At 44.0% G+C, this 11,981-nt stretch overlaps 1 protein-coding gene across 1 annotated transcript; it reads left to right on the top strand.

Moving 5' to 3' along the window:
* The first annotated feature begins 581 nt into the window (after positions 1–581).
* SPRY2 (sprouty RTK signaling antagonist 2) lies at positions 582–5,974 on the top strand. The gene is made up of 2 exons (XM_065744080.1): positions 582–711; positions 4,202–5,974. Exon 2 carries the CDS (start codon positions 4,253–4,255, stop codon positions 5,192–5,194), a length of 942 nt encoding a protein of 313 aa, XP_065600152.1. The 5' UTR covers positions 582–711; positions 4,202–4,252; the 3' UTR covers positions 5,195–5,974.
* Positions 5,975–11,981: the final 6,007 nt, after the last annotated feature.

Raw genomic sequence — 11,981 nt, 5'->3', positions numbered from 1 at the left:
TCAAACCTTCCTCCTCCTCCTCCACCTCCTCCAAACACACAACAACAACCACCACCACAAATCCGCTGCGCTCCCCAAACACCCCCCCGCTCGCAAACCGCAGAGCCGCCTGCAACACGCACACACACACACACACACACACACGCTCTCGCAGAGGGAGCGAGAAAGCCGAGGGAGAGAGGGAGAGGAGCGTGCGGCGAGCGGCGTTCGGCAGCGCGGCCCCCCCGCCCTGCTGCTTCCTCGGAGGAGCTCGCTGGAAGAAAGCTTTGCCATCGGATTTTAGATCCACTTGATTTTGTTTTCTGTGGCTTTCCCCCTTCCTCTCGATCCTTTGCAGCGGCAGCAAAACAGTGACTCGGTGCTGGCGGTTCGGCCTCCTGTTCATTGAGGGGGAGAGAGAGAAAAAAAAAAAAAAAGAAAGTGTGTGTGAGAGTTCTTTGGAGGAGCGCAGAAAACCCACCCAGATCCGGAGAGGTGTTCTGATTATTACTATAGCACATAGGCGCACACACAATCGATCTGAGCAGAGGGACTGACTTTGCTCCGGACTTTTTTGCACGCTGATCGCTCTGATTCTCATTTGCAAGTTGGACGAAAGCAGAGTTTGGAAAAGAATTATTTTTTTTTTGCTTTAGGGCTGGATTTATTTGCAAACCGCAGGAAGAAGAAAATACAACAGAGAGAGGGGTTTGGTGCAGCGCCGCGATCACGGTGAGAGCCTTTTCCTTCTTTGCAAAACAAGCTTTTCAGTAACCCCCCCCCCCCCTCCCCGGCTGCTCCAAGTAAACTCGTGGAAATGTTTGAGGCCGATCCCTTTTCCACTCGCACAGGTTCTCCCTCTCCCCCCCTTTTCCCCTCTCCTTCCTTTCCCATAGAAGAGCCGGAGGTGGGATTCCGGAGCGCTTTCTCTCCGGGGAGGGTTTTGCGGGCTGCGCCTTATTTGCGCCCCATCGCGCTGCTCCGGAGGGGGAGGGGGGGGTGCGAGGCTGCGCGGGGGCGGAAGGCTGCGCGGGCGCGCACGCGTGTCCGGGGGGTTGCGGGGAGTGGGGGGGGGGAGGGGGGCGCGTAGTCCCGGCTGCGGGGAGCCGGGCACGGGCGGTGCTGCCCCCGGGGGAGGCGCAAAAGGAGGGCGCTGCCTGTGCCCCCCGGCCCCGAGGGGGGGGGGGGGGGGACACGCCGTGATTGACGCCCGTCTGTGTTGGCGTCGGGAGATCCGTGCCATTCGGAAGTGAGCGCACGGCTGGTGTAAATACATCTGTGAGGCTGTTGGGTGCGTATGTATTTCTCGTGCGGTGAAGCTTCATTCGGTCCGCGAGGCGGGGAAAGTTCTTCCCCCAGGTTCTACTTTGCGGAGCGTATGTGCGGAGGGGTAGAAAGACTTTTTTCTTTGTGGGTTTTTTAGCAGACACCCCCTAAAAAAAATCTATCTGTTGATGTTCTCAGCAAGTTACTTGTGTGTCAGCTTGCCCCACTCTGATGTAAAGTCCCTTTTTCCCTAATCCGGAGTCTGATGGCACACTCGGTCCTTAATGTGGGTTTCAAAGCTCTCCGAAAGCAGAGAGGGCGGCGGGGGTGTGTGCGGGGCGGTGGGGGCGGGGGTGCTGCGCGGCTTCGGACGCGGTGCAGAAACTCGTGGGCAGGGACCGCTTTCCCCGAGGCCCCCTCCGCGATGCGGGAATTTTCCACACGTAGCACGCAAAAGCCCCTCGAGTTTGCCACCTCCCCAGACGTGCGAAGACGAGAGCCGCCCCCCCCGCTCGCCCTCCTGCCAATCCCCGCCACGAGAAGGCAGCGCTCGTGGCACTTGAGCCGTGCGAGAGTGGACTTTGGCTTCTGCAAGTGGGGAACGGTGTTATCGCCCACATGAGCACACAGAAAGGCCAGGCGCTGGAAGGGTGCTGGGTCACAGGGAGAGCCGCGCTTTCCCTCGTGAGCTTTCGGACACGGTTGCGAATAAAGGCGCTGGACGTTCACATCATGTCCCGTTAGGGTCTGTCAGCGGGGAATAAGAGAACGTGGCCCGGCTCGGGCTGACAGTGCCCCCTGGGCAGGGGCGGGAGGCTCAAGTTCGGGCAGTTAGCTTCTCCGGCGGCTGAATGAGTGCTCATAGCAAGGCGAGGGGGGGCAGCCCTCCTCCTGCCCGGCTGTCCCGGAGGTGCCGTCTCCAAGAGCCTGCGGGGCGCCGCGCATTGCCCGGCAGGGAAAGGCTTCCTGAGCATCTCCCGGGGGAGGGCAGGGGGGAAGAGTTAAAAGGAAACACGGGTTTGACTTTCCTGATAAGGCGACTGCGGCCGCCCCCTCCCACCTCCCGGCCCGGGGATGTCTCCTGTTTATCTTCAGCTTGTCTGCACTCGGCGGGGCAGCCGCCTGTAGCCTCGGGGCTCCGCGTCCCACCTGCTGCGCGTCCGGATGCGGCCGCGCCGGGGGACGTCCGGCGTCCGAGGGGCTCCAGCACCGCGCTCGTCCCCAGCGGGCCGGGGACAGCCTGGCTTCTGCTCGGGGCTGTCACTTCTGCAGGGACTGGCTCTGGTTCGGTGGGCTTCGGCTCCGATATAGGGTTAGCAGTTCCTCTCGGGGACGGGGAGAGTATTTGATATGGAATTTTTGTATTTGTTTTCTGTTTAATCAGGGAATGCCTGCTTAGGCTGTTGGTTGAAACTTCATGCAGCGAAAGCGTTAATTTGAAGAAGGCTTAAGGAATGCTGCTTCAAGATAAGCTTGCAAGACTTTTAGGGGAGCACCATGCCACGTTCTGCATGCAAAACCAGGAGCTGGCAGTGTTTAAAGTAGTCACTTAAAGCCTAGGTTTTTTTGTTTTTTGTTGGTTTTTTTTTGAAGGAAAAAGCACTTGAGCGGAGGGCACCAGGCGTTAAAAGGTTAAACGTTTTCCACTGCTGTTAGAAGAAAGACAGTGTCTGGAGATGTTCATTGTTAAAGTGTTTGGCTATATTTTATTATACTGTGGTATAGTATTCTTGTTGGTAACTGATGTGTACAGAGTAACACTATGGTGCTCTCTCTAGGTATAATTGGAGACATTGTGTGGTCCTTGTAAGGAGCTTGGTTCCTGCTTGGGTTTTAATTGTAAAATATTGTTCTGGATTTTTGTGTAGGTAATGGGATTTAGGAACTGCTTTAAAATATGATAAAGGCAAAACAAATACCGAGTGATTCAGAGGTCAGCGCTTGAAACTTGTGCATATTTTAACGTGGAAGAAGGTTATGTGCAAGTTGCCATCTTTCGGGTCTTTTCATGACTTGCCATTTAAATTCTCAAGTTTGCATTTCAACTTTGTAATTATTGATCCTTTAAGGCAGTGTTTGCAACCAGGTTACCTCCGTGGATGCTGATGTTATCTGATGGCATTATGCATGCCTCTCTCCTAGAAGCCACTCTCTAATATTTGAAGTGTAGTCTATGGAATTTTTTACATGTTTAAAAAAACCCCAAAACTGGTAGCATTGCTTTTGTAGTATTGAGCCTTAAAATAACAATTGCAGTGGTGTACAAGTATGACACACACTAAAATACTGGAGAAAGATATTTTTACTTGTGCTGCTGAAGTTTTTGGTAGCACTAACTCATTTAATGTCTAACCTCAAGCATTTTATTGCTATTTAGTGTTTTTCTTGGGACCATTGGTATTAAACTAAAATTTCCTATTTACATCATGTAAAGTTTAATGTGTAAAGAGACTGGCCTACCAAAATATTATCCAGTTTTAAACAAAATTGGAGAATTATATGTCTGTCATCAGCAGGTCACATTACACTTGCTAAATGCTTGCAGGCTCTTTTTTTTTTTATTGAATGTAAAATAAGGTTTTCAGTAGTATCGTGTGAAACGAAGAATCACTTCAGGGGGCTGAACTTGGTCACATTGGAGGCTGTGTGGTCTGGCCAGAGGATGGCCTGGGAAGTCCTGGTTACTAGGTGGCGTCATCCTTGGGCTTTCTAGAGCCACAGGTTGAAATGCGTGGACCTAAAACTTGTCTCTTCTAGCTCTCCCCAGGAGCAGCCAGAAGAGGCCAAGTAGAGCGTACTTAGCTGGCCAGCACTGCGCTCCCCCCCCCCCCGAGTTGCGAATCCTTTTTTAATGGCTGATGCATTACTTGAATGTGTGCAGTGCTGTGGAATCCTGCAGGCTGCTGGAGAGCATGAGATGTGTTGCAATTAGTGAATCCTCTCTTTGTTGCTCCAGGATTTCAGATGTGTTCTAAGCCTGCTGGGGTGATCACGCTTCCGGGCAGCGATGGAGACGAGAGCTCAGCACGGCAGCGGGTCACAGGCCTTGCTACAGGCTCGGCGTGACAGTGGGAGGCCGCATGGGGAGCCCGACCTGCGGGATGTCCTGACGCAGCAAGTCCACATCCTGTCCCTGGACCAGATCAGAGCCATCCGCAACACGAATGAGTACACAGAGGGACCGACGGTGGCTCCGCGGCCAGGGGTCAAGTCCACTCCTCGTCCAGCGAGCCAACCCAAAAATGAAAGGCCCCACGGCCTGCCTGAGCATCGCCATTTTAGCCGGGTTCAGCACACGCAAACGCACGCTTCTCCTCGGGCACCTCTGTCCCGCTCCATCAGCACAGTCAGCACGGGCTCACGGAGCAGTACAAGGACAAGTACGAGCAGTAATTCCTCTGAACACAGACTTCTAGGATCATCTTCAGGGCCAGTTGCTGACGGGATAGTCCGCATGCAGCCCAAGTCTGAGCTCAAGTCGAGCGAGCTGAAGCCACTGAGCAAGGAAGACTTGGGAGCACACAGCTACAGGTGCGAGGACTGTGGGAAGTGCAAGTGCAAGGAGTGCACATATCCAAGGACCCTCCCATCCTGTTGGATCTGTGACAAACAGTGTCTTTGCTCAGCCCAGAACGTGGTCGATTACGGGACTTGCGTGTGCTGCGTGAAGGGCCTCTTCTATCACTGCTCCAACGATGACGAGGACAACTGCGCTGACAACCCCTGCTCTTGCAGTCAGTCGCATTGCTGCACTAGGTGGTCAGCCATGGGTGTGGTGTCCCTCTTCCTGCCTTGCTTGTGGTGTTACCTGCCAGCCAAGGGTTGCCTTAAGTTGTGCCAGGGCTGTTACGACCGGGTCAATCGGCCTGGGTGCCGCTGTAAACACTCCAACACGGTTTGCTGCAAAGTCCCCAGCGTTCCCCCCAGGAACTTTGAAAAGCCGACATAGCATCACTAATCGGAAATAATAGAGTAATAAGGATTATTTTAACATATATGCAACCAACTAAGCAGCTATGGTCTTGGCACTGTAGTAGAAGGGTTGGGGGTACACTTTTGCTGTTTGCAGTGACACGCTTTTCTCTGTGTGCCATCTTAATTGATAGGCTTGTTAGAATCCAGCTAGTGGGATGCAGAATAAAAAAGGCGATGCAGTACATCGTGACCCACATATTGCATAAGCTAAAGCAACACAGACACTCCTAGGCAACTCCGTGGTTTGTGAATAGTACTTGCAAAATTTGTAAATTAGCAGATGACTCCCTTTTCTCATTGTTTTCTGCCAGAGATAATGTGCTATATTTTTGTATATACAATAATATTTTCAACTGTGAAAAATAAGTGGTGTCATAAGGCATGGCACAGTCACAAAATATTATACTAATATGTTGTACATTCGGAAGAATGTGAATCAATCAGTATGTTTTTAGATTGTATTTTGTCTTACGGAAACCTTCTATTACAAGACTCTGATTTCCCTTTGGACTTCATGTATATTGTACAGTTACAGTAAAATTCAGCCTTTATTTTCTAATTTTTTCAACATATTGTTTAGTGTAAAGAATATTTATTTGAAGTTTTATTATTTTATAAAAAGAAATATTTATTTTAAGAGGCATCTTACAAATGTCACCCCTTTTTATGAGGACGTCATAGTTGCTGCAAATAAGGGGTGAACGATGCATATGTTCACTATAAAATAGAAAATATATTAACGTTTGAAATTAAACTGGGCTACTTGTCATTTTTTCCCCCATTTATTGTTTTGAGTTGGGAAAAACGGTACTTTAAATTGCAGACTTTGAAGTAGTATAGCCACAGCGAGTCTAATCTGACCAGCTGGAAAAAAAAAACAAAGTAGAAAACTTTTAAGTGTACTTTTGCTTCGTTGTTTACTGCTTCACCTGAAAGTAACTCAGGATTTTTCCTTCCTCTACACAATCGTCATATATGCTGGTCCTGCATCTGAAAAGGAAAATGAGCATAGGAAAATGCATTAATTCATTCCATACTAGTAATATTGGGCACTGAAAGGTTGACCTGAACTATAAGTGATGAGCTTTTGTGTTTTGGATAGGAAATAAGTAATCATTCACAAAAAAATGTTAGGCTTGCGCAGCTTTACTCAGGGAAGAGGGGAAAAAAAAAAAAGGAAGATTGATAACCGTCAGTGCAAAAAGCTTGCAGGATTATTTGTTAAAAGCAGAAGAATATGCCACAGGGAATGATAGATGTGAACGTAGTCCAGCCTTGTGTCAAACATTTGCCTCGCTTGTATGAAGAAAGTTGCTAGATTTGTCATTTGTGGCAGTTACCTTCCACTGAGGTCAAAATCCTTTCGCTGCCAAGTTTCCCACCGGAAATCTAGAGAATGATTTACCTTTCTTTATTAACAAACTATCATTTCCTGTTCTGAGCATGTCTCTCCAAGTTCAGAGGTCTTAATGTTGAATTTTATTTATACATTTATTAAGCTGGCATTTAAGGAATAGATGTAAGTATTTTTAAGCTGACACTTAGAAAAATCTCACAGCCTTTTCTGAACCCTCTCCAACAAAAACAAGTTATAACTAATAAATTAGGAGCTCACTAAAAGTTGAAAACCAGAGCATAGAGTAAGCACTGCATCTCTTCTTTTTTTTTTTGCCCCTAATTTTTAATCTACGATCTGGTGCTTGAACTAATTTTCATAGGTCTGCAGTACTCAAAAATCTTACACCATGTTTGTGTTTATCAGTTATCAGTCATCAACTGAAATTAAAAAGTGCAAGTCCTGACTAGTTTGCAAAACAAAAATAGCTGATACATGGGCCTTGCTCTCTCTCTGGTTTTGGTTTTGTTTTGTTTTTTTTTCTTCTAGTTAAAAATACAAGCTGTTTTTCTTCCCTCTCTGCACAAACTTTCTTGATACTTTAATATACAGAGATGAGCAGAACTTCCGGAATGGAATTGGTCAGGAAGAAAGTAGCTTGTGTTATATGGAGTCATTTGTCAGTTTTTAAAGTACATCAGTGTATTGTGCCTGAATGTTGGGGCATATGTGAGATATTTGGCTGATAAATGTATTTTAAATGTATTTTAATCCTTAGGAATTTTGTTGTAAATACCAAAAGACTTGGTAACCTCTCTGCTCTAATTCAAGAATTTAGACAGTTCTATCTAAACTGTCCTTAGTTAGTCTTGCAACCATACTGATGGAAAACAAACCTGGGAATAATCACTGGGGGTCTCATTGACCTTTAAGCTGTATTTTGGAAACCAGCACAACACTGTTGTTTAGTACTCAGTAAATCCTATATTTCTATGAATGAACTTGACAATACTGAAGGTGAGCCCTATTTTTTCAGTGTTTCTCTCCAAGTCTGAAGGAAAGCTGTCAAACTGCAGCATGGCTGAGCAGTGTAGCCGTCAAGAGAAGTGCAACTGGAGGTCTTGTTAGAGATAGTACAATAATGATATTGTAGGAGTTTTTTAATGTATTTACAAATGTTTTAACCAGGTAGGCGTGTTCTAAGGCAAAGGGAAAAGCATCTTCTTGTTGATTGTGAAACTGGAAGCTGCCATTGACATTGAATGCCGATTGCCACTGTCCATTTGATTTTTAGAGTGGATAACTAGTGGATTCCTCTCCACAGGTAAGCATGCTAAAGTGAATTGAGTTGTGTGATGAGGATGTACACAGGAGGATGGCGTTCTGCAGTGCATATTGGCCTACCCAGTGTGCTGGGCTTTGGGCTGCTGTTAGCATAAATCAGCGTGTTTGCAGTAGACTCTTAAAAATTGGCTTGCGTATGTCAGTTAACATACTAATAATGCACTTCATTAGATAAGGTTTACTGTTCTAAATAAAACCAAAACGTTTCCTTAAATAGATTAGATTGTTTCAGTAAGAATTAAGAAGGCTTTTCAAGTGGATTGAGATAATGTTATTAAAGCATACCTGCTTTGTCCTTTGAGATAGAAAGTCTAGGTCTATGAAAGGAAAATTTTCCGTACGCAGGTTGTGAGGATAACTACAAAAGTTATGCCAGATATACACCCTACAGGACTTTGATTTTAGAGAACTGTTTAAGGCAGGAGAGAGGGGAAAACCCTTCTTAGTGCTCCATTTGTTGTGTTGTTGCTTTAGTGTTTTGCTCTGTGAATTTCGTACACATTCTGATGCTGCCGTAATGTTTGCTCAGAGACTTGCAGGATTGGACTGACAGTCGGCTATAGTAACAACAGAGACAAATAGGTTTTTGCAAATTATTTTTCCTTTTGGTGTGAGCTGCGAGCTACAAATAAATACATGACATTTGCTTGTACAAACTTAGGAATGTTTTTATTAATATCCTCAAGCAAATTTTTTTATTTTGCTCTTTAATGGCTTGAGGCTTGATTATAATTTCTTTTTTGAGATAGTGATCATAGCAGTAAAAAGGAAAAAGAAACTTTGATTCAAGTGGAAAATGAAGAGCTATAGTACTTTAGATGGAAATAAAATGTGTTCTTCAAGGATTGGAGATAATATTCAGGTGAGTATTTACGTTTTGAAGTGAGTTACCAAATCAGTCTTCAAAAGCCAAAATTATAATGAAGAAGTGCAGTAGTTATGTGGTCAGGAAGATTAACTCCAGGGGTCAGTTAAACTTTCTTACCAAACCATCGGCTCTTCCGAAGTGGAAGTGCCTTGACAGTAGCAGAGCACCAATCACTTACTGCACCATCCATAATTTGCCTTTTCTTTTTGTTATGCATAACTTTACCTGATGCAATTTTTACTTTGGAAAAATACAAAGTAATTCAGTTTTGTGTTGAGTGAAATCTTAGGGCTTATTCTTAAAAGAGGGGATAATGGAATGTCTCTCTGTACTGCAGTAGAACGTTCAATTATTTTTAGGAATTAACTGCTAAGGAAGGCAGAATTGAACAGTCTGTCTTGTCTCAGATGTTCCTAGATGGGTGCAGGTACAGGGAGTAATAATGATCTCATTTGCTGAGACTAGTTTCTCAATCAGGCACTGGAGCATAGACCCGGTAAGAAATTGGCTGAATTTGAGAGCATGCTTGATTGAGTAATGTCTGTATGAATAGGACTTGAATAGATTTCTTACTGAAAATGGCAGCAGCACATTGACTCATGTTAAATACATTAATTGCAAGTTAGAGTCACGGGTAGACTAAATGGTGCAAAAGCACACCAAATCCTTACTAGTGGGAATATTTTGTTTGGTTCCTTTGCTGCTTTTTTTTATTTAGTGTGTGTGTGTGTGTGTGTGTGTGTGTGTGTGTAAAAAATGAGCAGCAAACATTTTTTTATTAAAAAAGTGTAATTTGGAAAATCTGATTTAAAACAGAAATATTAGAAATAAAAATTGACATATCATTGAAATACTGACAGATAGGAAAACTACATGCACATACACAGTATTTCTTCTTTCCAAAAATACCGAAGAGACCCTCTGTGTGTAAGTCTTAATTCTTTCTCATGGTATTGCTTCTTCTTGATCCCTGTCCCTCCCCTTGACCTTTTCTCACCTTAATACATACGGGTTTACTGCCTCTTACAGGGACAAAAGGTGAAAAAGGAGGGTGCAACATGCTTTTCTCATTAGCATACTGCTTCTGAAACTTCAAGACAAGGTGGAAAAAATGATTATCTGGCCGTATTTGTCCTGCATTTTAGAGATAAAAAGTTTTTTTCCATTCATGTGACACTGAAATCCACAGTTCCAGGTAACATCCTATTTTCATTTCTTTAGTATAATTTTTATGGCTGGAAAATACTTTATGCGTCCTTAAGTAGTTCCCTTTCATTGTAATTTACTGGTGCTGTGCTTCAGATGATGGAAATTGATGTCTTACTACCATAAAAAAATAAAATAAAATAACAGATTACTGTTCCTCTGTCATAGGAGGACCTTGGAAAAGGCAGCAAGCTTTTTTGGTACTACATAACCCAAGTTTCTTCACCTGTGCTACAGGAAAGTTTATTTATTTATTTATTTATTTACTCACTTATTTGGCTCTGGGTGAAACTGTGTGCTAATTAGAGAAGTTCAGGGCTAAAATGTTCACATTTTTAGGCTAAAATGGATCCCATTTCAGTAGACTTTATCAATAATCAGAAGCTTTGAAAATGCGGTCTATACACATACAGGATTATTTATAGGTATTTGAATACTTTGGAGCTGAAGTTACATTTGAAAACAAACATGACAAGAGAGACAATCTGTTTGAAGAAAAAGTAAGGAAGTGTGTAATCATTGTAGCTCTGCCTCCCTCAAAACGTACTGCATGACAGAAGTCTTGGGTGCACCTGAGTTATGTTACAAGAGAAGGCACCGGATACAAATCAGCACAGTTGGTAGAAGTTTAACTTTGAGAATCTGAGCCTCAACACAAGATATATCAGCCTGAATCAAAGTGTGCTGTGTTTGTTTGTTTTAATTTATCTTACCTCCTCCCCTCCCCCATTTTATTTTAATCAAGTGACTCTGCAAGTCAGCTTAGACCTTCGTCAGCTTCCAGCATAGGACAGTTTTTGTCAGTTACTGATCTTACAGCATATCATTTTTTGTTACCCTGTAAATGTAAAAGCTGGTGTACCACAAGCACTATCAAATGCTTGAAGCTAACAAAATGATTCTTCCATTTCATTTCTCTTGTGAAGAAAAAAATGAATTCATTATTACTACTATGATTATTATTTTTGCTTTGTGTCATTTTGTTCATAAATGTTAACTGTCTATTCAGAGAGACAATTTAGTTAGGTTTTTTGTTTGTTTTTTTTTTTTTTGCTGCTGCTGTTGTTTGGTTTTTTTTTTTTTGTTTTTTGGTTTATTTTTCTGATTTATTTGACATTGTATAAAGCAGTTAAGAGACCAAGAATGCACTTTGGATACTTACCTAACTGCAATTGGTTTGAATTGTAGAATGAGAACTCATTGAATGCAATGTATTTTTTGCCAGTAATTTTACTGTTTTCTACCTCTCACGCTCTGCAGATGGAAACAGAAAACTTCAGGAGATTATGCAGTAGTTTGTGGTGTACAAGTTTTTATTTCTTAGTAACTTTTGTATTTGGAGTGGCCCCACACTTGTTCTTTGAAACCTGCATATGAGAATCCCACAATATTGCAGCTACATCTGAAGGTTATCTACAGGTACCAGTGCAGTTCTGAGAGTGGGATTTGGGGGGGTTGGGTTCCTCAAACACTTTTGTCTTTGAGTGGAAGATAAAGGCCATCTATGGTATTCTGAAACATGAGTGGAGGATGGGAAAGTGTAATGATATAAAAAGTGAAGTTTACATCAGGACTGTGCCTGAAGCTTACTCTCCAGCACATATACTATCACACCGCAAAGTCTGAAAGTGGGAAGCTGTTCCTGGCTGCCTCTGTCCTAGTAAACCAGACAGTAGGTGGAAATGTTCTTGGACAATGGATTGTAATTGCCCACACTAGTGAAGCGTTAAGTCTTTCCCTGTTGTGAATTAGACATGTGCCGAAATGTATTCTATTCCCCAGACCATTTGAAAAGTCAAAATGTTCCAGGCCCATTCCCAAAAGTCATTTCACCAGCTGTTCCCCTCTTTCAGACATTAAGGGAGTTATCTACCACAGACATGCCCCTTCACAGCACATGGTGCCGAAGAATGTTCTGATCTATTTGCTGTCCAGGAGGAAGGAGATCCCTCCCACAGATCGCATCTCAAGGGAGCTTACAGAGTCAGACCTCATGAATGACAATGA

The sequence above is a fragment of the Cyrtonyx montezumae genome, unplaced genomic scaffold, assembly GCF_038088225.1.
Source record: "Cyrtonyx montezumae isolate F1298 unplaced genomic scaffold, pur_monq_1.0 scaffold_3, whole genome shotgun sequence".
NCBI lineage: Eukaryota > Metazoa > Chordata > Aves > Galliformes > Odontophoridae > Cyrtonyx > Cyrtonyx montezumae.
Note: the sequence above shows the minus strand (reverse complement) of the source record. Positions and strands in the feature narration are given on the sequence as shown.

Excerpts from the sequence above, each read along its gene's own strand:
- SPRY2 (XM_065744080.1), top strand. The coding sequence starts at position 4,253 with ATGGAGACGAGAGCTCAGCACGGCAGCGGGTCACAGGCCTTGCTACAG.